The following is a 26466-nucleotide window of genomic DNA, read 5'->3' as shown; positions in this document are numbered from 1 at the left end:
AAATAAACTACTTAAATGCTACTGAGACAGAAATGTGAAGTCAATGCTGTTTTGGCTACTGTCATTATGGGGGAATTATTATATATTATTGTTTGGTAGCCTACAATATTTAACCCAAATAGCCTATTTTCATTAGAGCTGAAACAATTATTCCTTTGACAGGAAAATAATTTGCAACCATTTTGATAATCAATCTAATAAACTAAATCCTTTTTCAATTTTCATAATTTCATAATTGTTAGTTGCAGCCCCACTTTTAATACTACTAGCCTACTACTACTACTACTACTACTACTACTACTACTACATTAAATAATAATGTAACGTATAAAAAGTCCGCTTTAGCTTTACAATTTTAACCTTCTAGGAACCTTCAGGGTTTGTTCCCTACAAGTTTTATAAAGGTTTTAAAGAAATAACCTTCTGGGAATGTTCCTAGCATAGATATAGAACAATATTGTTCTATATCTATGGTTCCTAGAACCAGTAACCTAGTGGTAACGTTCTTAGAATGTTATTTCAAGGGCCAGGGCTTGTGTGTGTTGTTGTTTGTTAGCATCAACATTTTTGTTGGTTGAACTAAATTCATCTCTGTTAAATAATTCCTTGTTGATTCCTCTTGTGTGCTTATTTAGTTTGCTGTGGTCTCAGAGCCGGACCATAATTATCTATTAATGTCTAGGCTATTCATTACAGCTTTTATTTTATTATACATTATTCTATTTTTTTTTTTTTTTTAGAATATTACTTCATTTATTTAACCATTTGTTTATGTATTTATTCCTAATAAATAGGTCATTTTTCGTCCTCCATAAAAGAGCCAACCTGCAGCTCTAGTCTGCTCTCCTTGTTTTTCAACTTCGCCACACTTCCTGACTTCCTGTGTCACTGAATCTCCGGGTCACTCAGCGGAATGGCTGCGTTCCTGCGAGCCCGTAAATATGTCCGTTGTGTTGTTCGTTTCTCCGACCGTGAACTGTAAACGCTAGTGTTAACCGTTTGTGACGATAAAAAGGAGACCTACTAGACAAGCTGCCATGGTGGGTCACCGTGCTTTTACCATTTATTCAAATAGAAAGGTGTTAGCTAGCTAGCTGACGTAGCTAACGTCACAGTTCCTTAACTTAGCAGCAGTAGTTGCTGCGCTGCACGACGTGTCACTTCAGGGTTGAACTGTTACCAAACAATAACATGTTTGTGACCAGAATTTAGCTACAAGTCCTTTTTAGCTAAATTAACGACATATTGGCATGAGATGAGTAACAGTTAACTTAGATTAATTCTCTTAGTCCAAGGGCGGAGCCAGACATTGTAAACATTCGGGGCTCAGCCCAAACCTAGGGGGTCCGGGGACATCCTCCCCTGGGGAAATGTAGCTCCCATTTAATGTTACAGCTATTTGCACTATTTCTCCAGCCATTTGATAATAGAATGTCAATAAAGCTATACATCATTTGGGGAAAACAAGATAGTTGCCATCTAGGGATGTAATGGTATTTACATTTAACCTCACAGTTATAGTGACCAAAATTATCACGGTTTTCGGTATTATTGCGGTATTTTTAAAAGTGTGTTCAATATGTTCAGAAAGCACAAGCTGAAATAGTTTCAAAAAGTGTAACAGTGTTTATTATATTACAAAAATATAGGCAAAACCTTATCAAAAGTGTAACTATTAACATCAAGTGAACAAGGGTTCAGCATGTAAACAGCTTATTTATCAGGAACATTTCCAGTAGTGCAGGTTTAAATTATAGAAATCCTAACATTCAAGCTAAGACATAAAGAACAGTATGTAAACAAATAAAAGAAACACCATTAATTATATACTGTTTTCTTCATCATCAAAATTAAAATGTAAAACTGTACACATGAACACTTAAAAGTAAACCTTAAATAAATAAGACAAAAGTGCATTATGCATTTAAAATAAATAGCCACTATAAACTGCACGTTCTGCAGACAGGATAGCTATCTTCAATCAATTGTCCTTCGGCATTCTTGTAATAACCAAAATATGCCCATGCTTCAGACTTAGTCCTCTTAAGAGGTCAGATAAATGTCCTGAGCGCTGTCCTCTCCTCCTTCCACCATGATTCCAACTTCAAGAAAAGCACGTTGTAGGCTACGCAGTGCGCCTGGTCGGCAACTTCAGGAAACTTTGATGAAGCTGGGAAGGATTAAACACAGGGTTTCCACACCGTGGTAATCCACCGTGATAATAATGATATTTTAAATGAAAACAGTAATTGTTATCGTCAACATTTTTATCGTAGTTTACCGTTAAACCGGTAATTGTTACATCCCTATTGCCAAGGAAAAATATTGTCCTGTAGAGGCTACATCCTATTTTGTGTCTGTTCTCCGACTGTCTTCATCATTCTGAACCTAACAAAAACGATTAAGCTTAAGGGATTCTCAAAATTAACGTTGATTTACTAATCGATTTATTCACTAATCGTTTTGTTATCGTCACCTGTTTTTAAAAGAATTAAGTTAACTTCAGTGTGGGCGAGGCCAAAATAACGGTTTAGGCCGATGTCACCTCGGAAGCAAGTCATCTACAAGAACCTGCACACCCAAAAACTAAACAGCTCTAACCAGTTTTAAGGACCGTTTTAAGGACAAATGGCTCCTGTGGTGAATGTAAGTAATACTTCACTTCTTCCTTGTACAGGCTGAAGAAAATACAGATGTGGCAGGTATGATTGAGGATGAAGATGAAGGTTTAGATGACCCAAACCTTCAGGTATGAAATCTGCTATGGACATACACTAAATTATTTATTTTATATACTGCATATTTTACAGAATACTGAGCCAAGTCATATTATTTAAGTTAAGCACAACAAGAACCCCTTATTAACTCCAATCAAAAACCATCTTTTTTCTTTTCTCCATATGGTGTAGTTTTGTGATTAGTTTGGAAAAAAGGTCAAATGAAGAAAAACCTCAATATTCTAAATTTCGGCAGCCATGTAGAAGTTTGATGTACTCTATTTCACATGGTTCCTAATTCCAAATAGTTCTTCCTATTATTATTATAGTAAGACTGAGAACAAAGAAACTCAGGATTTTTTTTTTGGCACTTAATAACTTTGTCATTGAATTGTAGCTGGAGCTCAATGCGTTCAGAGCTCAGTGGATGTCTGAGCTCAAGCCGAGCTCTGGAGCAAGTGGATTAAGTGGCCGACTGCTGCGAGCTAAAGGTCTAAAGAGGACACAAGATATTGCCAGGGAGGAGAAAGTGAGTTGTGAAATGATTTCTCCAGGTTGTGATGTACTATTGCAGACAGAGTGCTTTAACTGAAATGTACTGAAATGTGTGTTGAATGACTGACATGAGTCTTCTTCCCTCAGGCCACAGAGCTGTTCTTGAGAGCTGTTCAGGAAGAGCAGAATGGAGCCGTTTATGAGGGTACGTATGTTGGCTATATGGTGATCAAAATCACTAGTGAAAGGATGAAAGGTAAATGTTAATCACAACAAGCTAATTCTTAAGGAACTGACAGAAATGTCACAATTAATTTACAGAGTAAGCTTTTGGGAAATGCTACATTATATCAGATTCTTTTTTAATAAAACTGGCATTTCTAACCATCAATCATTATCTTAAATTAACATGCGAATAATTTCAACAGTTCAGATGTCATTGCTGTTGACAGTAATTGAGCGTGTTTAATCCACCCAAATAGTTTTGTATGAGTATGTAATAGACTTTTGAGAAACAAAATCAGCTGATTGCATTAGTTGAGCACTTCAAATTTATTTTCTTGTAAATGTGTCATTTGATGTCTTTCTTTACTTGCAGCTATCAAGTTTTATCGCATGGCTGTGCAGCTTGTACCTGACATTGAGTTTAAAATCAACTACAGCCGTCCTGCTGATGCAGACCGAGTTGGAGGAAACTAGTAAGCTGCTTTTCATTTTTGGATATGGGCAGACCTAGATTGATAAACAAAATCCTAAGTTAATTAACAACACCAAGAACAAGTTAATTAAGCATCTTTGTCTCTGTGATAATCAAAGTATAGTACATTTGTCAGCTATATTTATGGTTGAGAGAGAGACGTAATTATCTGCCCTATTAACTAAAGGGTTACCCTATTAAAACTAGTAATCCTTTAGTTAAAGTGAGTGGAGAAACAGTTGTGAGTGGGACATGGAGCCAGGATTGACGCATTCACACCAACAGCAAACACAGGTCCTTGCTGATGTCTGAACATGTGTATTTATTGCAGCGTGGAGGACAATAATGTTGATGAGATAGAGGATCTACTTGCCTACTTTGAGCAGCAGCTCAATGTGGAAAGCTCATTTCCAAAGATCTGCACTCCTGAGTTGGATTTGACTCAGATGCACATTTCAGGTAAAAATCTTCTTTTTTTTAAGATTATTTTTTGGGGCATTTTAGGCCTTTATTTTTGACAGGACAGCTGAAGACATGAAAGCGGAAAGAGAAGGGGGAATGACATGCAGCAAAGGGCCGCAGGTCGGAGTGGAACCTGCGGCCGCTGCATCGAGGAGTAAACCTCTATATATGGGCGCACGCTCTACCAACTGAGTTACCCGGGTGCCCGATCTGTTCTCTTTTTTTAGTTTGTAAATATGCCTAGAGTCATTATCGGCTTGTATTTATTGTAACTAATTTGTTTCCTGTTTTATTTGATGGCAGCCTTGCCACGGGAAATCATGATGTACATATTCCGTTGGGTCGTGTCGAGTGATCTTGACATGCGAGCCCTGGAGCAGCTCTCTCTGGTTTGCCGGGGGTTTTACATCTGTGCAAGGTCAGCCCCTCTGTCATAACAGATCAGATGTGTGACAGCTTGTCTGTCAACTGCTGCTTTCCTCAGGTTTTACCTCTCAAAATTGATGATATGGAATCGGGCAATTGGGGATTTCACATTGTTGCTGCATAATAGATAAACTAATTAATAGCCAGTTTTATGTGCATGGTTAACGAAATCTTAATTTATTTCACTATTTATTTCTCTCCAGGGACCCTGAGATTTGGCATTTAGCCTGTTTAAGAGTGTGGGGACGGAACTGCACCAAACTTGTACCCTTCAAATCCTGGAGGGAGATGTTCCTGCGAAGGCCTCGTGTGCGTTATGATGGTAATTAGGTATTTCATCAGTTACACATTTGGGATGCTACGTCAGAGTTTATGGGACCAGTCTCTTGATATCTTTTATTTCGGAACCCATATCAACAAAAGATTTTACACATACACATACCTGCTCTTAACATGCAGCACAGTGTTGCCCCCTGCAGTGGGAGGAGGGCTACAGCAACTTTACTGGATCAGCTGGAGCATTTCAATCAGTCACTGCAGAAATCTGAAAATGTTTACTTTAAAAACTTTAGAAATGTCATACCACTGGGCTTACTGTGTGTTTGGGTTCAATACTGGAATACAAAATGTAGTGTGAAATTGCAGATGCATTGGTTTGGGGTTTTGTAATTCTTTACCACACATGTAGATATAATAATGATTATTTATTTTTTTAAAAGTCACAGATTCAAGCTTTAGTTTATGCACAACACTTTCAAAAGCCAAATGTTTTAAATAGCCAGTTGGCTAAAAATAATATTGGACGGATCTTGATGTTGCTTCTGAAAGTTAATACTGGCCAATAAGGCTGCCAGTGTACCACTAAATCAGTTTTCTATTATTAGTCAACTAAACATCCAATGAATATGTTTAACTGGATGTTGACCTTTCTATTTCTATTATTTTCACAGGTGTTTATATCAGCAAGACCTCATACATTCGTCAAGGAGAGGAATCTTTGGATGGATTTTACAGGGCTTGGCATCACGTTGAGTACTACAGGTAGATGTTTGACTTACTTTTTTTTATTGTGAGTTGTGTAGATGTCACGGCTAACTGTTGACGTTGTTATCGCAGGTACCTCCGGTTCTTCCCTAGTGGCCAAGTCGTCATGCTGACCACCCCTGAGGAGCCTCTGGCCGTTGTTCCTCGCTTGCGTACAAAGAACATCAGGTAAACCTTCTGTTTTCTACAAACTCAGCAAGAATGGACATCACAACATCAAAAACAATTTCACAGATTTGAGTGTCAGCTCTTTTCATGATTGTTGAATTTTGTTTCGTTTTACAGAATGGATTCTGTTATGCTCGGCCATTTCCGTCTGTCGCAGGAGACGGACAATCAAACCAAAGTTTTTGCTGTGGTCTGCAAGAAAAAGGAGGAGGTGAGAATAAGTTCATAGGGTGAAGAGAAAGAAATAGAAATATAATGTAGGAAAGTGTGTGTGGCCATTTTGATCCTTCAATGCACTACAGATGGGGTTTTGTGTAAAGTGACATTTTAACAAAGCCACCAGGCATTTTTTTTCTACTAATGCTAGTTCTGAAAGGAGAACATACCGTATTTAATTATTTGGTAATGTTTTTTTTCCAAAGTTAAAGAATGTGTAAATCAAATACAAATGAATTACTTAATTATGGAACCCCATTTCCCCCAGGAAAAGAAAAATACGATTTAAAAGTAACAAAAAAAAACAAATACTTTCTACGACTTACAGTACTATCTCATACTCATAATTTTGATTTTTAGGATTTTATTCAAAGTAATTTATTCTAAAACCAGGGAGTTATAACCTTTTAATACTCTTTTTACTTTCAGACATTTAGAAAATATTTCTCTGAGCTTCTATCTGTGAACTTGCGTTGTTGTACAGTATTCTCATCCTACTTTTGTACTGTAAATGTGGTGCCCATAATACATATATAAAGTGTTGTCCAGGTTAATGTAGAAGGTTATGTGAGACAACTAACCTGGACCGGGTGGATTTATTAATGTACTACTTTATTTTTAACCTAACATGCATTGGGGGCTGATAACAAAAGAAAGTATTTTACTCATTACAGTAGTGTTACTGAAATTGAAATATGAATTGTTGCACTACTCCTTAACTAGTAATGTCATAGTAGCAGGTTTCTAATTAACACATGAACGCTCACCTGCACTGTAAATTCCAAATTTCTTAACAGAAAGCGACCGAGTTTCAAAGGAATCGGTTCTGCAGGCGGAACCCAGCTCCGGAGGCTGAGCACAGCTTCCATGTGGGACTGCATCTGTCCTCTGGGGGGCGTCAGATGTTCAGTAAGCTCGAGTGGATTCACCACTCCTGCCACATCAATTACAAGTAAGAGTACCAGTAGTAGTGGAAAAGATATTTCCCTATTTGTTTCAAAAATGACATTAATTCTGTTTTTAGGCTGACTGGGGAAACGGTTATCACAGCGTTTGACGTGGACAGCAAGTACACACCCTTCTTCTTTGCCCGTGTGAAGAGTTACACTGCTTTCTCAGAGCAGCCTCTTTAAGCTTGGAGACAGCAAAAGTTCATCCACCATTTTAACAACCTGCATACTCCTCTGCTTGTTTAATTTGTGCTGCAGCTCGTTGACGGTGTTAAAGGTCCCATGACATGCTGCTTTTTGAATGCTTTTATATAGGCCTCAGTGGTCCCCTAATACTGTATCTGAAGTCTCTTTCCCGAAATTCAGCCTTGGTGCAGAATTACAGCCACTAGAGCCAGTCCCACAATGAGCTTCCCTTAGTATGTGCCATTTCTGTGTCTGTAGCTTTAAATGCTATTAAGGAGGAGAGAGGGCCCGGGGGGCAAGGTGGAGGGTGGGGGTGTGGCCTTGACCAAGCCATGATGTCTCTCTCTTTCTCATGGGCGGGCCAAATTCTCTGGGCGGGCAAAGCAGAGAAAGGGGAGGTAACCTTGCGCCTTATGACATCATAAAGGGAAGATTCCAGATCGGCCCATCTGAGCTTTCATTTTCTCAAAGGCAGAGCAGGATACCCAGGGCTCGGTTTACACCTATCACCATTTCTAGCCACTGGGGGACTGCATATTAATGTTAAAAAAACTCATAAAGTGACATTTTCATGCCATGGGACCTTTTTAATATATGAACCCTCCTATGTCCTACATGCAAACACTTTATGTTTCAGATTTACATAATAGAATACTACTTATTTTCTGATTTCAGAAATTCTGATAATGTACTGAAAGCTAAAATAATTAGCAACTTTTCCCACCTGTTCCAAGCAATGAATGTCCATACTGTGTTTGTGTCATGGTGCACTTTCTCCCTCAAATAAACAGTGGTGTACAGAATATGCTCTTATAGTTTTAATTGTTTTAACTGAAGGACTTGTATTGACAAATACTACATAGAAGGGAACTGGGTAAATGTTCCAAAACTAAAATAGCATCCTCAGTGTAGTGATGTCTAAACTAGGTTTTTTCGCACATTTCTTCAGCTCATGGCTATAGGGAAAAATGATGCATCATGGTAAATGCTCGGTGTACTAGCTAGACCCTCCTCTGAAGCACTGTGGAGGAAGACCTGGCAATGCCAGACTACTTTGTTATTGACGGACATTTTAGATTGATGAAAGAGTTCAACATGTTGGGAAATGCACTTATTCGCTTTCTTTCAGTGAGTCAGATGAGAAGAACTCTCTTATGTCTGTACATTAAGTATGAAGCTACAGCCAGCAACCGCTTAGCTGAGCTAAGCATAAAGTCTGGGAACGGAGGGAAACTTCTAGCCTGACTCTTTCGCAAGGTCACAAAATCTGCCTACCAGGACTTCCTAATATCATAGCTCCTTGTGACACAATGTGGTTTGGGGTTTTACATGGGTTTATGTGCTGGACTATTTTTCATTTATTATCAAACTTATTTAACTAAACTTGATCCACATCAGGTTATCTAATTTTAGTATTATAACTAGAACATAATAGAACATTAAAATGCTCACAAAGAGTTGGGAGCTGATATCAGGATTAAGAACACACACCAACTGTATTTCTCAGAAAAGATTCAAGTGAAAGCTGAGCAGGTTAACGACGTTTCGTCATGTTTGCTCACAACATCCTCGCTAACTTTAACCTGAATCCACGGAGAGCACTTATGGATGGCCCAAGAATAAAGAAAAACAGACAAAGGAGACCAAACACATTCTCAATATTACAGGCTTGATTGAATGGCTGAAAATCCTAAAATATTAAATTTGTCCTCCTTTAAACCTTTTCCTTCATAATTTTTAATACACACAATAAGCTGAAACTAAACAGATTTTTGCAAATGAGGTAACGGTTTATCATTTTATTCACCTAAGAGTTTTGTTTCCTCTCATATCTTTATTATCATTTTGTAAATTATTTGTTGATACTTTGGTTCAAAAAGCTTCTCTAATCTACTGTATATTACTTTAATAAAGCATAGCTGTTGTAGTGTATCTTGTTTATTCGATCCAGTTTCTAACCTTTCAAAATCTACGATGACAATGCTAACATGCTGATGTTCAGCAGGTCTAATGTTTACCATGTTCACCATCTTAGATTAGCACGTTAGCATAAACCAACCGACAAACTTTTACATCAAGCATTGCCATCAAGCCTTTGACATGGCTAATAAATGTTAACACAAACCATTAAATACGTAGAATTAAAATTCAAAAATAATTATAAGGCTCAGTAAATATTCAACTCTGTTGCTGTACAGATATTGTTTGTCTTCAAGCTACATTATTTATAACATTTACATCATTTTCATGAAAGGAAAACAAGGTTTAAAATGTCAGTTTGATTTTAATGTGTTACAGTAAGTAAAGCATGAGTCACAACATGTTAACCCAGATTTACCCCAGATTTCAGAAAATATACATATTTATTTTAATAGTCTATAAAATGTATGTAATATATCATTACATACCTATATGCTTCCTTGGCCTTTACCAATTGGGGTTTATTTATGCTAATCAGGCCCTTAATTATATAAACCCTGTTACTTTCAGCGCTATCACCTTGCACAAAGGAAGACCTGTAACAGGGATGGCATGTTGCTGGAAATAATAAAACTATTAATTCAATTGCTGAGACGATATGGCTCATGCATGTTAAACAGGTTTCCTGTTGTTGACAGATATTTGCAGACCAGATTCATCAAGCAGACACAATGTAGCCATTGTATGTATTATTTCGAATTTAACAATAATTTCTGATGCAGGACATGTGAATCTAGGTCACCTTTACATTTGAGCAACATGTCATGCTCATTCAGTGGTTAAGGCCATACAGTAGCTCGTTAAATTGATTCAGCATGGTAGAGCAGCGCAGCAGTGCTCCACAGCGAGGGAATCAGACTTGCAGAGTTCATAATTCAAACATCCTTGTACCTTTTGCCTGCTATACCCGCATTTAGGCCCCTGGCAATGGTTTAGGTTAGTAAAAAAGAAAATAACATTAAGGAACACAAATAGTTAAATACCTACAACCTTTCTCCACCAACAATTCTCATGGGACTTTTTGTTTTCACTTTAAGAAAACACATTAATGTGGTAAAATGAGAATAGTTTTTGGAAAAAGAATAGTTCACAATTTTAGGAAATATGCTTGTTTGCTTTCTTGCATAGAGCTGGGAAGATTGAGCTTATATCTGTATGCTAAATATAAGGCTAGTTATCTTGGCCAGTTATCTTAGCTTAGCATAAAGACTGGAAACAAGGGAAACAGCTAGCCTGGCTCTGTCCAAAGGTAACACGATCTAAAGTGAGCTTTAGAGGTGCTGGTACAGTAGGTGGATTTTGTTACCTCAGACAGAGCCAGGCTACAAGCTAGCTAGCTACAAGAAAGCGTACAAGCTAATCTCCCAAATATTCCTTTAATATAGGATAAACATCACTGTTGCACCTAGTATGTGTCAATTGTTAGGCATGATAGTTTAGGACATTTGATATTTTCAAAAACATAAAGAGTCAGGCACAGGATTTGAGCTGGAAGTTTGACACAGTCTAAAAAGGACCAACATGAATCTGGTGATAGCATATTGAAAAGGTTCAAAGTGCTACATTATAAAACAAATCAACTGGTCCAGAAGGCACCCTATTTATGTATGTATGTATTTATGTAAGACTCAAAAATAAACTATATATTATTTGAGAAAACAAACTTTTGATCATAATCTTCAGTAAATTAGGTTTACCCAGTTGTCATGGAATTGTAGATGTTTGCGTTTCCATTTTTTTCCTGAGCATTATAAGAACTTCTCACAACAACCGGGCAAAACCAATGAGTTGAGGAAGATGTGACAATCAAATGCTCTCGAGCATCTACCAAATGGACACTGTGTTTTTTTTAAGGTCAGTAATGACTATATAAAAAGTTTATCCGAATACAACACACTTGAGTGTTTAACATTAATATTATACAGTATGATAATATTCACCTGATACCGAATAAGCAGCTACACTGCAGACCTAATGGGTGTTGCCTTATTTAATTAATTCCAATTGCATTTATTGGATAGAGCTACAGTAAAATAGCACAGCGTGAAACAGATTTTTATAACATGGGGGATGTTAAGTTTATATTGTGCACAAAAAAAACACAACAACTGCCCTCCAACATTATGTCTTAAACTGGTTTAAATATGGACAGTACACTATGCTTTGGTTATGCTTTGGTTAGATGGCTAAATATTCCAAATTAGAGACCTTGCACCTCTGCAAATGTACAGCAAAAAATTTGCTGTTACAACCTGTCAATAAAAATGCATTAAAGTATTACACAGGGCAAAATTTAGGATTATGCAACGGCACAGGTAGGAGTAAGTTAAAGCAAGACATAAGATGCAAGCTCTAGTTTCACATTAAGGACCATAGCAAGCCTATGTTATTTTAACTGACCCATAGGTTGTTGGAACAGAAACGTCATTGAGTGTGACGAAACCCTCAGCTGCCAACACACTCACTTGAGCTTTCATCTTTGGCTCTTTTGTGGGTAAAGCATCATGGAATGAGTCAAAACTGATGTGTTTTTGCTGGTACCAAGAAAGACATTTTTTTGCTTTGAAGTGAATTTCCTCTAGAGGAGGGGTCTTCAACGTTTCTTTTTAAGCCAAGGACCCCTTAACTGAGAGAAAGATAGAGCAGGGACCCCCTATTGCATATATTGTATAAAAATAAGTTGCATAATAAACTGGGCCTACAGTAACTTGTAGGGCGGCCTAAAGTCTTCATACATCCCTTTTTTTGCATATATTACTATGCTATTAAAATAGCCTAATAAGTGTTGGCGTGATTTTATAAATCATGTTTTAATGTTAAACATACATTGGCACAGTGAATCCTTAGAATTAACTGTATCTGTTGATGACCTTAGTGACTACCTTACCTATAGGCCAGTAAGCCTATCATCGGAGGGGAGTTATATTTGCTAATAATATGTTAGATTGATGTTAAGAAGTTTTCATTTTTGAAAAAACGTAACATTAAAACACCACACAACATTTAACAATAATTTGGAGGCCCCCCTGCATTGACTCTGACGACCCCCTGTTGAAGATCCCTGCTCTATAGGTCAGAGGAGGCAATATTGTGCAACCATATTACAATACTCTATTATATTAATAAATTAATACTATATTAATTAATATAATCAATGTGTAGGAACGTGTTCAAAAACATGGAAATTATCTCCATTTATGTAACTATGGCTTATTTCATCTCAAGTGAGTGCTCAACTATTCTAGATAAGAAGATCCATATACCTCTTAGCAGCATTAGCTAACACGCTACAGTGAGAATGAGGTGAGGCTTTCTCAAATGTCAATCCACCCTCAGTTTCTTGTGTGCAGTGTGCTCCAGAGATGGTGTCGCCTTTGCGTTTCCATTTGTTGATACAGGAGAGCCGTTGTGATGCTCCTTCTTCAGAGAACCGCTGTGCTTCTTGTAAGTCTTGAAAGAGAGGCAGCGATAACATGTTATTACACATAATGTTATCATTGAAAAATTACATAAGGTTAACGTGTTACCTAATAATTAAATGTAATTACTTAAACACATATATCTATACTGTAAGATAGTTGCTGTTAAATGTCCTAATCAGTACATAGCTTGGTCACTGTTCTTTAAAAACACAAATGTAAAGGCTCCATATCAAAAACATTTGTTGATGTTATGTGTTACAGTTTTTTTTACAAATGCTTACACACAAAAGCTTTACATGTCACACAATTTTTTAAACCTCTCACTCAAAAAGCAAAACTAGACACCAAATCTCCAAAACCATAAGCTATTTCTCAGCCAATTCAACTCAACTCAATTTATTTCAATTGCATAAAACACTACACACAATTCTCTACCAATCACTGCTTTAGTATAGGCCTATAAATAGGTAAAAATTCAGATGAACAATGGATGTCAACAATTGACAGAGAGCAAGGGGGGTACGAGGGAGAGGAATATACAGTTTAATTTCTAAAAAAGAGCTTGGCACTGTAGTTTCTAGTAAAGGTTATTTTATATTCTTCACTGTTCCATGTAACCAGATATAACAATGATAACCTGGTCTACGACGGAATATTAACCGTTTATTACCCCAACAGCATGGCTTTATAGCAGCATGGCTAACACCAACAATGGATGCTAAAGTTACCCACAATCCATCAGGCATATTTCACTATGGATCTCATATAGCAGCCCAAAATACAAGTTAATTAAACAGGAGTAAATAGTGTATTTGTTGGGAACTATTTTCAGCTGCGGAATAACACACATTTGGTGCTCTGGAGTATTTACAGCAGCAGGTCTGTATTTATAGGATTGACTCAAAATAAACTACAGTTCACTGTGGCTCATCTATGTGTTTTGAATAGTTTTTGTACAGCAATGGAAGGCTTTGACTACACATACAATACTTGTGTGTGGGATCAATTCATAGTTAGTTTTTTGTTGACAATAAGAAAACATCACCGGACGTAAACTTTAAACTCATTAATTAACAGTTTAAAATGGAAAAACCAACTGACCTTAATGTAGAAGTTTAAGAAAAATAAAATGAGTGTGACCATGTAACTTGTTTGGGAGTACAGCCATCCCTTGGGAAAGCCACATGGCCATACGGCTGCACACATCGTCTGGTAGATGGTTAAAAAGAACTGGATCTGTGGAGGGAACACAACATGCACATGCTGACACATACTAGAGTGAGAAGGTGACACATAGAGAGCCTATAGAAACATAATATTGATCCAGAGTCTAAAATATCTTTTAATGGACAGTGAAAGCGCCTGCACTGTATTAAAGCTAAAGAGCGTCCTGCAGAAAATAGTAACAAAACAAATAGCAACATCAGCTCTACAATGTAATGTGAATATAACATTCATCACATACAAATCAAAGGACAAAGACTGAAAATACACCCATGAATTTTGAAAACTGTTGAAAGTGCATTTACTCATGCACTGCAATTTGTAGTTAAATATTGCTAATTAATGCTACTATTTCTACTTCACTACATTTCAAAATTAAATATTGTACTATTGCTGAAATACATTTATTTGGCAGCTAGTTACGAGTTACTTATAATGTTTCATTTTTTTCTTACAAAATATATTATCTGTATTATTGTTAAGTGCACAACATCTCCTTATTGTCAAGTTGTTCTAGTCTTTCATTAAAGGTCCCATGGCATGAAAATGTCACTTTATGAGTTTTTTTAATTTAATTCATTAATATGTGTTCCCCCAGCCTGCCTATGGTCCCCCAGTGGCTACAAATGGCGATAGATGTAAACCGAGCCCTGGGTATCCTGCTCCGCCTTTGAGAAAATGAAAGCTCATATGGGCTGATCTGGAATCTTCCCTTTATGATGTCATAAGGGGAAAACTTATCTCCCTTTCTCTACTTTGCCCCCCCAGAGAATTTGGCCCGTCCATGAGAAAGAGAGAGACATCATGGCTTGCAAACAAGCAAAACATGGCAGTTGGTCAAGGCCCCATCCTCCACGTTGCCCCCCCCCCTCTCTCCTCCTCAATAGCTACAGACACAAAAATGGCACATACTAAGGAAAGCTCATTGTAGGACTGGCTCTAGTGCTGTAATTCTGCACCAAGGCTGAATTTCGGGAAAGAGACTTCAGATACAGTATTAGGGGACCACTAAGGCCTATATAAAAACATCCAAAAAAGCAGCATGTCAAAGGACCTTTAACTCATTTAAGTTACATTTCCTTTAGTAGAAGTGAAAAATGAGTGCGGTTAGAATATATTGAACCTACTGTATTTTCAAAGCAGTTTCATTTTTCAATTATTCTGCATGCAGAAACCTGCCTTAATCGTTCATCTTTTCAAGCTTCATACTTGGGTTTTTAGAGCATTGATTTAAATTAAAAAGTCAAATACAGTATTCTTACTGCACTGACTGACTTCTTTAACTAAGCAAAATTAGATTTTTAGGATGTAATTATATTTGCACATTAAACTGCCCAACAGTTTATAGAATAGTTAAACCACAACAGTAAAATGCTACTTACACATTACATCAGTGATAATAATCATACAATATAATATACAGTATATGTATACTACATCATAATCAAATAAGCCTGTTTCTGCATACTTTTGATTTTTGACCATAAGTACATTTTAATGAAAATACTTTTTATTATTATTGCTACTTTTACTTAAGTAAAAGATCTAAACACTTCTTCCACCACGAGCGAGAAACTACAGGATGAACCCACCAGCTGTAACTGTGTGATGTACTTCTTCCACCACAGGTATGGCCGCAAACCTGGGATGGCTGACAGACCGTAGTAAGAATACATCACAACGTGGACGAAGCTGTTTATGGTGGGGCCGAAGTATGCTGTAGAGACACAGAAGAGAGATACGGTTAGTTATTCATCTACTGCAAGCAATTACTGTCCGTGAATGGCAAGTGAATGCATTCAGTGCAATGATCATATAGCTACTAACTTTTCATTAGTCTGCTCCATTTGGAACAATTACTAGTTCATGTCAAATCAATAGCCATTAACAGTAAAGTAATACAGAAATAATATATTGAACTCTGATGAATAATGAAATGTGTTTATGAATCAGAAATTTCACATTATTATTAAAATCAATAGTAAAAGGCATAATTAAGGACATTGTTATTGTAGGAAAATTGACAGCTCCATTGCTTGCAGGCTGCTGTGCTTTTTTCTGCACAACTTTAATAAAAAAGCATAAAAAGTAGCTTATGTTACACAGTGCCGCAGCGTTCAGGTCAATAAGTGTCACTTAGTGTCCTTAAAGCCCCTGACACACCAACTGTTGGCAGAAAAGGCAGTCGGACTGATCAGTCGGCTCCCCGAGGTCCAAAAAGTGCCTCAGAACACACCGAAGCCACGCCGACTTGAGCGTACATTCTGTGTGTGCGCGAGACATAATACGTTTCCATAACAGCAGGCAGCGCAAAACTGTATTGTCGCCCAAAAAATTAAAACCGGCAGCTGATTGGACGAACACGTCACGTGGGTCGGGCTGCTTCCGGATTTTTCAACCGGGCATAATGGCGGCTTCGTTCGTAATACAATCCTTATTTTACGAAGATAGTTCACCGAAATGTGTTTCTGAAAACATTTTAAGCGAGAAATAGGCCGTGCAGTTGCTGAATCTGTTTTCATTTCAGATCAACAAAGGTCAGTTTAAAAGATTTTCGTCAGATATTTAGAGGCTTAGTCACGCTCATCCCACTTGTCATTTCTGGGTTAGCACTCCACCAAACAGATTGGTCATTGAGTCCTACTGCCCGACCTCCGACCCAGCAAATCAGGTCGGCCAAAATGAAGACCAACAGCTCCTCCAACGGATGGCACGGAACACACCGAACAGACTCGAGTCACTGACCTTGCCAGACTGTCCGACAGCCGATTACTGGGTTGGTGTGTCAGGGCCATTAAGGCTTTGTGGCTGTTTTTGGGGCTAATGGGTTTAACATTGGAGCACTTGAATTATTTAGCTTGCTTTCGGGCCACACAGTAAATACTGGAGGGTGAAGTTGTGTTAAAACACTCACTATGGCCGCAGGGTACCCAGTTCACAACAAACCACCAGATATTCAGCATGGTAGCATGGTGGTAGATGTGAAGAAACGTCATCTGGTGATTATTCTTCCGTAGTATGAAGAAAAAGGTGTCCATGAACTCAATGAGCTTGGAGAAGTAGTACCACCACAGGGCATTTATGATCTGAGAGGAAATGCAGCAAATAACTAAAACACAAGAAAAAACTTCCTCTATATTCTTGAAGAGATGATAGAGAGGATAAATCAGGAAAATACATTCCAAAAGTTCTTCCCAAATTCCTGCAAACACAATTTATCATACAAGGTGTTACGCGAACGTCTGTCCAGAAGGTCCTTGAAAGTTCAGGATAAATAGTGTGACACAGTGATAACACATTTCATTTAATCACCGCAGAACTGCAAAACCGTGCACATTTTACTGAACCTTGTTTTCACCTCCACTGCAGAGCTCAGTAGGGACACCAAAGCGAGTCATCATGATGACATGAGTTAGATTAAATTGACTCAGTCTCTTCAGCTTATCTGCTGGGATTTACAGGTACTCACTCATAGAAATCAGGGCAATATATTCTAGCTGTCCTACAATAACTGGTATTTATACCTTTACAGAATGGGAAATAGATTACTTTGTAATACAATTATGTCAAACGTGATCAAATGAAAACATAATCCCCAGCAATAAACATAAAAATGTTGAACGGTGTAAATCAGACTGACCTTATTATCTGCTTCCTCTGCACTGTGAGTGTCCTGGCAGTAGAAGTTGTAGCCACCGTACCACACAGCAGTAACAAGCTGAAGAAAAAAGCCATTTAGAACATGTTATCACAGAATGTACTGGAAGCTAATTAAATTTAATTAAAGCATTTAGCGCACAGGGAGGTATTGCAAGAGAAGTGCAAATACAGGAATATCTATTTACCTATACATTTGTACATTAAAGTGGTACTCCAGTGATTTATCCATAACGTTTGGCCAAGATATCCTGTTAATCCCTAGTTCAGCAGGAAAATACGTTGTATCTCACACTTCCCATAAGGCAACTCAACTATTTATTCTGTTTATGTTGTAAGGGACCATGTACAATATCAAAGAAAAATGTTAATGTTTGACTTGATTTATCTTCAACCGTCCCTGCTTGGCATACGCTAGTGTCTCCAATAACTCTGTTTGTAACACAGGCTTTCTCAGGTTATTTTTTCAGACTCGACAAAAGCCACAACAGCCATTATACTGTGTTTATAGGCTGAGTAGAACTCTCTGTGACAAGTAAACTAATCTGTGTATCTGTAAAATCAGTGTCATTATTGTCAATTATTCAAATGCAAGTATATGGCGTGGCTTAATGCTGATTCACCAAATCAATATCCACTGTCTTTAACTGCTGCTGTGAAAGTCTTTGCTAACTAACAGCAGAGCCACGAAACTGCCACCAGTTAAGAACTAGCAATGGAATTAAGTAGTTTATCAGGAGAGTACAGACAGCCCTTTAAGCTGATATACCTCCTTGATTCTTTCTTCAAACCTAAAGCAGCATTAGTCAGCCTATAAATGTAAAAAATATTATCGCAAACACATTTAATCACAATCATTATGTGACCAACCACTATGCCCTGGAAAGTTGACAAGAACAAAATTGACCTGTACTTTGATCAGGTGGCATGATTGGATGGCCAAATCACCCCATGGCCGGGGCATTGTCAGAGTACAGGGTTTAATGAATCACACAGCTTCTGGTCCATTGGGGCCTTATGCAATGCAGACAGAAAGACAAACAGCTTGTTCTGCCAACTGGATGGGGAGTTAAAGTACGGTTACTTTAGACTTACTGTACTTTACACTTACTTTACACATACACACATACATACAATCTGGTTCTGACTTCCAGGTGCTCACAGGTACACAAAATGACAGATACAACTTAAACAGCAAATTCAGCTCAGGCTCCTTGCCAAATAATCCAAGTTTGTTTACATCAGTGCATCTATCAATTTCAATTATATAGTCAGCTGTTTATCAAAAGCAGTTTTCCAGATAACAATAGATGGCTGTGCTGATGTCTGTGAGGGTATATGAGGGATTTGATGGCTGAAACAATGAGCTTGTCAGCATCCAGCTGTGTCCCTTTTACTCCCTGATAGCATTACCTAATGGTAGCTTTCAGTGAGAGACAGAAGCCAGTAGCAAAAGATCCGAGTCTAATCAGAGTCAAGTGTTAAAGCTAACCGGCTGTTGCTAAGCTAACCGGCTGTTGCTAAGCTAACCGGCTGCAGGCTGTAGCTTCATATTTAACGTACACACATGAGAGTGGTATCAATCTCCTCTCATCTCTGTCAAGGAAGCAAATAAGTGCATTTTTCAAAACATCAAAGAATTCCTTTAATTAAACATACCAGTCCATAGGCTTTACATCTGGTCATATTAACACACTAGAGATTTTAGTGGGCCTGCGGCTCAGATTCAGGTCGGTTTCCTCTTTTTTTCTTTTCTTTTAATAATCTGTCTGTAGTGTGACAGTGTGACATTGCAGTGATTGCTTTGGCCTACTTCAACACATATCTTAGTGCCGAGCAGTCTGTTTACCTCATAGAACATGTACAAGGACAAGACTGTGAGGCCCAGATTGTAGAGCACCAGGAGGCCTCTGCAGGAGTACGGCTGCCTGTGTTTCATGTACTTGGGCCCCATCCACACGATCAGAAGGTACATGACTGTGAGTGCAAAGGTTGGTGGGTAGTTGTCGAGCAGCAGCCATCCCTGCACCCGCTGATCTGAAATATGGCGATAAAGAGGCAAGTTGTCACCGTTGATCAGGTGGCCTTATTGATAATAGTCTGTTATCTTTCAATGAACTTGAAAAGAGAAAACAGCAGCAGTGCACACACTGAGGGATGTTTTCTCAACAATCGAAAGGTTAGCAGCCAGACAGTGAAAAACCCCAGCAAATGTCTTGTGCAAGTCCAATGTGTACATTATGTAATAAAAGACTTTATTCAAGGTTCTAGGTCATTTTTACTTTCATAGCTACCTTCACCTGTCTGTTAACTACAGAACTCTGCTGAGCTTTTGCATTGAATACCGTATTTGCAACGTGTTGGGAGACAGATTTTATATCAACAACTAAGATGACAATAAAAACTTGACTTGCCTCTGGGACCCATCCATGTCTCAAAGTAAGCGTTCAGTTTATGATTAAAGGTCTCCATTTGTCACCTAAAAACAAAATGAAAAACAAACCAAACAATTTAAAGCAGCGTGAGTTTTTTTTTGGCAAAGCACTGGCATGATAAGTATGATAAACTTAATTAATTTGCCTGAAAGAGGCCTTGACGGTTCAGTGATCATTAGCTCTTAGTAGTGTTTAAATAACAAAATGTAACTCAAAGTCAATGTTAATACATGCCTATCATGTTTGTTGTACATATGTCTGCTTGTGCTCCAGCTGGTCCACCCACGGTCTCTAATATGTCCCATGTCCCAATAACTAACCCTTTACATCCCTGTGGTTTCAGACAACAGATCAAATGTGGCCACTTCTGTAAAACAAGAAGCCAGCAGGCAGGTGTGTACAGATGATAACCCCATTTCTACACTGTTGTATTGTGATGTTCTGGCATTTAAATTGTTGAAGGTAATGAAATGTGTAGATTCATTATCGCTAGTGTGCTCCAGGTTTTAATAATCACAGAATGTCTTTTTTTAAAAATGTTTATTTAACCTTTATTTATCCAGGTAAGTCGATTGAGAACAACTCAATCTCAATGTCTGGTCCAGAAAGTCTCTAAATCTTTGTGTATGTTCTCCTGACAAAGCTGTCAACTTATGGTGGTGCATTATTATATATTGTTTAATTACCCTATTATCCTTTGTGAGTGTTTTAAACATGTATGGTGTGTATTCAGTACTGATTCAAACAGCTGGCCGTGGAACATTTAGGAAAAAGTTGAAAAGTGCAGTTTTCCTGTGTCAGACGTGAGTACCTTTTCCATAAACAGTATATTATATACTATATATAATATCAGATTCCACCAGTATGCTTCTGACAGTCAGATCAACCCTGTGATATAAAGCAGAAGGCCATTTACACAACTCTATGAATGTCTGGATGTTCACAGCTGGATATTTTTTCTGTCTGTTATCTTCAAGGAACTATTTTGACTGACATCTGGAGAAACATGTTACGTTGTATTACCATGTTTTTACAATAGAGAATGTACAATTTCCTGCAGCTGATTTTCTTGCTGTAAACCTGATAACTCTCACACGCTTTTTATTCACTATCACCCCAGAGATATTTACACAATCCTGCATGCACACAATCACACAATTTGCTCTATCACTTCAGGCTTTGCACAAAATGCCTCCTTACAGTCACACAAATTCTTACATTCCAATGATGTGTTTCCAAGCTATACATTCAATTAAGGTTCAAATATGTCACAGACTTCTGCACCACTGGACAGTTTCTACTAGCCTGGTAAAACCCTGACAAACTTCCGTCAAATTTGAGATTTGCTCTGCAAGTCAATCTGGCCAAGAGCCCATTCAAGCCCATTTCCAATGGCACCAATCACAACCGTTGAGACGGGCTTTACACAATGACAATAGCGCAGCGACGGCAAGCAGCTTTTTGTTTAAATTCAACATGACGGCCACCAAAGCGCAGCAACCCGTTGATGCCGCTGTCGCTGCTATGTCACCCGGATCCTTGGTGTGATTGGTTGAAGGACTATCCAATTGCGCCCAGAGGCATTTGAGCGGCGTCCGTTGGTGACACCCCTTTGGAAATGGTCTGTGGATGAACCTTGCCCTTTCATACTACTTGCTACGGCAATCGCAAGGTAATGTAAGTCAATGGAGGCCAAACGGCGTTGATAAACACGCTAAAAAGCGAGTATGCGTCTTGATAACATGCCAAAAATGGCATACGAATTGGCGCGTCATACATATGCCACTTCATGAGATCTGTCTGCCTACAGATAAGATATAAGATATTGTGGCTCTTATATGGGTCATGTGGAACTTTGTCATTGGTAAAAGGTAAAAGACAGCTATACAGGTTAACAGAATCCCCTTGGACTTTACAGAGAGAAATGTGATTCCATCTATCAAATTTAGGTAACGCATATCAATTCAATCTGAATGCAGCTCTTATATAAAGTTATATGATATTGAAATATGACTAATAGAACTGAATGGGGCACACCAGTGACCTTGTTTACATGCATTTACATTTATTTTAATCCATATGAAGAAGTATTCACTTTAATCCTGTAAATAGCCATAATTTAATCATTTCAGTTGCACAATAGCACACAAGGAACAAATATGCATATAACAAGCAAGGACATGCACAGACATTTTGGGCGGCAGGGGCTCAAGGAAAAAAAGGTCTAATAGTTGATAAATAATTATTTATTTTAAATTTAAACAAAATGTTAAATATATTAACACAACTGACTACCTTACCAATTTTTCTTATTTACCTTACATTTAATAGATTTAATAAATACTCAACAAAATACTTAGTTCTCACAGACACTTTTTAGTATCCACCAGGTTAATCACAAACAGCAAAAAGAAACTGCCACAATGTGCATGTTTTCTATGCTACTAGTATTAATATATATTAATATAAGTATATATTAAGAACAGGTGACTGCATCAAGGATAGGGACATAGTTTTGTTTATTTTGCAAATGGCAATAAATCTTTTTTAATTATTTTGGGGTTATTGGAATAAATAACACTTCACAAAATCTTTTTGAAAAATCTCAACGAAAATCTTCACACTAAACTGAAAAAGGCTGTTGCTGCAATTTTGTTAATTTTACAGGAAAAAAACACTGCACCAATAATGAATAAACACTGTTACAAGAAGATGAGGAGCCTATGATCAAAATGATGAAGTCTTTTGGCTAATTAGCTGTAAACTCGAGGCACTGGCTGCTTAGTCTTTTGTTCATCATCACTCACCTCCACACAAGCCAAGAAAAACCTTCTGGGGTAGGAGCTGGATAGCCAAGTCCTACCAGACTCTCGTACATTTCATTTGTACTGAAGGAAAATACAAATTGAGCGCAAGTACGTAGGAGGGCGGAGCCAGGCTAGGAGATGGAAGGGACTGCTGCCTCTCTGCCTGTCTCTGTGTGTGTGTGTGCGTGTCTGTGTGTGCGTGCGGCGCGCACTGCTCCCGGGGAGACACATCGCGGAGAGAGATAGAGAGAGAGAGATAGAGTGAGAGAGCAAGAGAGAGAGAGAGAGAGGGATGACAAAGTCTAATCTCTGACATTTTGATTTTTTTAATTCAAGAAATAGATGTGTTTAACAGGGAAGCTGTGTGCATACAGGGATATATAGGCTATGTTTATTATTAAAAAATAAAAAAATAAACATGCATCCAGAGGAAGAAAAAGGGCATGTGCTCAAGCCCCTTTTGATGTGCATGTGTGCACATGCCTGGTAACAAGTGTATGTTCTAAAAGAAAATCCTTGTAAACATTGTGCAATATACAGTATATCCCAGTTTACAAAGGAACTTAGATAGTTCAAATGGATAATGATCTGCTGCCCAGGCAACATAGCATACCACGGATAGTTGAATTTGTCCATAACAAAATAAGGCTTATTCTGGTCAACCTTAGTACAGTAATATCCATGCTCTTATTATCAGAGATGCATTAGGCTGCACCAAAACATGATAATCTGCAAGGCCTTAATCAGAGCCGGATGAGCCACAACAGCAAAGCATATAGCCAGTCAGTGAGTCTGTGCTAGCTAAATTCTGGAGCCTTGCAAAATACGTCACATCAATCAAAGGAAATACTAATGCCTCTGCATATGGACTTCGGTCAAAATGATTGGTTTCATCACTGCAGCAGATGATGATTTATTTAAACAGTCTAATAGGCTACTGTAAGAGTTAGAGTTGGGCAATATGATAGTATATACAACAATATAAATATCATAGATTTCTTAATACCATGGTAGATATCCCTTTACAGTTTTTTTACAGTACAACTGCTTATACATAAAATCTTTAAATGTCACATGAATTTTAAAACCTCTCACTCAAAGAGCAAAACTAGACACCAAAATCTCCAAAACCATAAGCTATTTCTCAGCCTTTCACTCAGTTTTCAATTGCATAAAACACCTTATTTCAAAACACGACACACAATTATATACCTAAGACACAAAAAATTGAATAGGAAGTGACTTGTTTTCCTTTTCCAAACACAACCAATCAAAATGCTACACTTCATCAGGTCACACACACACTCCTCACATGTGCAGACACTAATGGCTTACCTGATCACTGCTTTAGTATAGGCTTATAAATAGGTCAACGGTCAGGTAACCTGTTATGAACAATGGATGCAACAGTGAACAGGGAGCAAGGGGAGTAGGAGGGAGAGGTGGGGGATGACAATGAGAACAAGTTAAAAAAGGAAGAGTTGGAAGAAGAAGAGGAGGAGGAGGACGAGTTGGAAGAAGACAAGGGCAAAGAAGAGAAGGAAGGAGAGCCATTTCTGATGAGATCAGGGCCACACTTATTGATCACTGATGATCCCCCCACACCCACCCCATACGAACATCATCAACAACACGCACACACACACACACACACGCACACACATGCACGCACGCATGTCTGCGATTCAATTCGATACGATATCTCGATGCATCACGATGCATCACGATGCGTCAAATAAATGTTTCTATTAAAGTCATGCAGGATATTTAATTCATAGCTTTTCAAGCTTCAAAAACAAAATATTCTGCAGTGCTCTAATACTAAATAAATTGGATACATAAAACTACAGCACTGAGCACATGGCACTTCCTGAATGTGCAAAACATAACAGAATATGTAAACATAAATGTTGTTAGGCCTACATTAAATTGTAAACAAAATAATTGATTATGAGCCTGCCAATTATCGATGCAGCATCGTCCATGTCCACGTTTCGTTGCATCGATTATTTGATTAATTTCAACACCTCTAGTGTACATGGTAGCCTATATCAAAACAATTATGAAAAAAGTGTTTGCTATTTCATTTTGAGATGTGTTTATGGCATTTTGAATGCAGTGTGGAGATGAGGCCTTTTGTGTGTGCAGTTTTAGGAATTGTGTGTATAGAGTTTTTAAAAAAGGACACAAAGTTTTGAAGCGTGTGTAAACAGTTGTAAAAAACTGTAAAATATATAATTGTATTAGGCCATTGTGATCAATGTTGCAAATCAATCAGCATGACTTCTTCGTTGTCATACTGGATTTTTGCATGATTTTGCATCAATGTGATGACCTGAATTTGTAAATTATTGTTATTTCACTGGATTAGCCAAAAACATCAATTCATTAGTTTATCAATACGTTTTACAATAGATTTTCCATATTGTATCAAGATATATATTGATATTGCAATATAAAATTACACATTTTTGGGATTGTGCGTATTTCTTACCCCTTGTAAGAGTATTAGATAGATAAATAGATCTAGAAAAGCAAGATGGAAAGTTTTCACCAGGACATTTGACAACCATCAACTATCACAGTTTAGTAGCACTCGGCTGTCAGTCTAATATGACAGAATATGATGCAGTAGCCTATCGCGAACACATGACAAATGCATGAGACTATTGTAGAATATGCGTCCTATACCGCTTACTTGCACCACGATATTGTACACTTGTAATTTTCCGTCGGGGTCACACGTTAACTAAACTGCACTTAACGCACTGTAGCTCTATTACTGCACGGTATGAAACAGCAGACCGGTCTGCAGTTAAACAAAAAGATGTGAGCTTATGGCAGCGGTTATCTCATTACATCATCCTAAAAATAAAAACTTAAAAAACGTATGGCATAATATCGATCGCATAGGCTACAGTAACAGACAGTAGAGGTCAACACTTCAGCATCACCCAAACTCATCGCTTTGCCTACAGTACAGACGACATGCGCCCTGCAACATTTTCCTTTCCTTTTTAAACAATATAATATAAAGTCTCACCATAAAGTCACTCAGCCGTCCGGTTGCGTTAGATAAAGAGCAAAATGTTGAGTGTGGATGAAGAGATGCGGCTGTGTGCGTCGGACTGCTTACGTTAAGAGGCGGGAGAGAGAACCCGACTGTGTAACCTTGGCTGGCTGGCTGGCTGGCTGGCTGGCCGGTCTGTGCACAATGTGCAGCCTTGTCGCTCAGTGGAAAATAGTGGGAGGAACACGCAGACTGGCCCATTGCCCTGCAGGAGGGTAACAGCCAGGAGGTGACCCGGTGTGTTCCTATGAGGGACCGTTTAGGCCATATATCAAGAATGCATGCACATACTCCACTTTTATCTGCACACACATATAAAAAGCATATGCACATACACTACTTTTTCTCATGCACACACATAAAAATCATGCACATACAACAATTTCTCCTTGCACACACACAAAAAAAAAGCATGCACAAATTCGCTTTTTCTCACGCACACACATTAAAGGCTAGCCTATAAATCTAGAGTGAGCTGGAAAAACCAAACTCTTGTCAGGCCAATCAAAT

The 26466-nt window shown here is 38.0% G+C and overlaps 2 protein-coding genes across 3 annotated transcripts; one reads left to right on the top strand and one right to left on the bottom strand.

Moving 5' to 3' along the window:
- Positions 1-821: 821 nt before the first annotated feature.
- On the top strand, positions 822-7381 carry fbxo9 (F-box protein 9). 2 transcript variants are annotated; one of them, XM_028603379.1, is made up of 13 exons: positions 822-935; positions 2678-2749; positions 3115-3246; positions 3360-3417; positions 3811-3910; positions 4241-4368; positions 4675-4789; positions 5001-5119; positions 5748-5838; positions 5914-6009; positions 6127-6220; positions 7023-7177; positions 7250-7381. In XM_028603379.1, exons 2-13 carry the CDS (start codon positions 2705-2707, stop codon positions 7356-7358), a joined length of 1242 nt encoding a protein of 413 aa, XP_028459180.1. In that variant the 5' UTR covers positions 822-935; positions 2678-2704; the 3' UTR covers positions 7359-7381. The 2 variants fall into 2 exon arrangements, with proteins under 2 accessions (XP_028459180.1, XP_028459179.1); XM_028603378.1 differs by having other exon boundaries at positions 827-1040.
- Positions 7382-12456: 5075 nt separating this feature from the next.
- Positions 12457-26179, bottom strand: elovl5 (ELOVL fatty acid elongase 5). Its single transcript, XM_028603383.1, has 8 exons — positions 25930-26179; positions 20059-20123; positions 19494-19681; positions 17628-17705; positions 16902-17073; positions 15580-15704; positions 13865-13999; positions 12457-12791 (listed from the first exon to the last, which is right to left on the bottom strand). The coding sequence occupies exons 2-8, from the start codon at positions 20114-20116 to the stop codon at positions 12663-12665; spliced, it is 885 nt and encodes a 294-aa protein (XP_028459184.1). The 5' UTR covers positions 20117-20123; positions 25930-26179; the 3' UTR covers positions 12457-12662.
- Positions 26180-26466: the final 287 nt, after the last annotated feature.

This window comes from Perca flavescens, chromosome 17 (genome assembly GCF_004354835.1).
Source record: "Perca flavescens isolate YP-PL-M2 chromosome 17, PFLA_1.0, whole genome shotgun sequence".
Classification (NCBI taxonomy): domain Eukaryota; kingdom Metazoa; phylum Chordata; class Actinopteri; order Perciformes; family Percidae; genus Perca; species Perca flavescens.
Note: the sequence above shows the minus strand (reverse complement) of the source record. Positions and strands in the feature narration are given on the sequence as shown.

What these genes read in the sequence shown, in the direction of transcription:
- fbxo9 (XM_028603378.1), top strand. An exon ending in GAATGGAGCCGTTTATGAGG is followed by an intron (nt 3,418 to 3,810) that starts GTACGTATGTTG and finishes CTTTACTTGCAG; the next exon opens with CTATCAAGTTTTATCGCATG. An exon ending in TCTGCAAGAAAAAGGAGGAG is followed by an intron (nt 6,221 to 7,022) that starts GTGAGAATAAGT and finishes ATTTCTTAACAG; the next exon opens with AAAGCGACCGAGTTTCAAAG.
- elovl5 (XM_028603383.1), bottom strand. Translation starts at nt 20,116, where the DNA reads ATGGAGACCTTTAATCATAAACTGAACGCTTACTTTGAGACATGGATG. An exon ending in GACATGGATGGGTCCCAGAG is followed by an intron (nt 19,682 to 20,058) that starts GCAAGTCAAGTT and finishes GCCATATTTCAG; the next exon opens with ATCAGCGGGTGCAGGGATGG. An exon ending in CTGGGTACCCTGCGGCCATA is followed by an intron (nt 15,705 to 16,901) that starts GTGAGTGTTTTA and finishes GTGTCTCTACAG; the next exon opens with CATACTTCGGCCCCACCATA.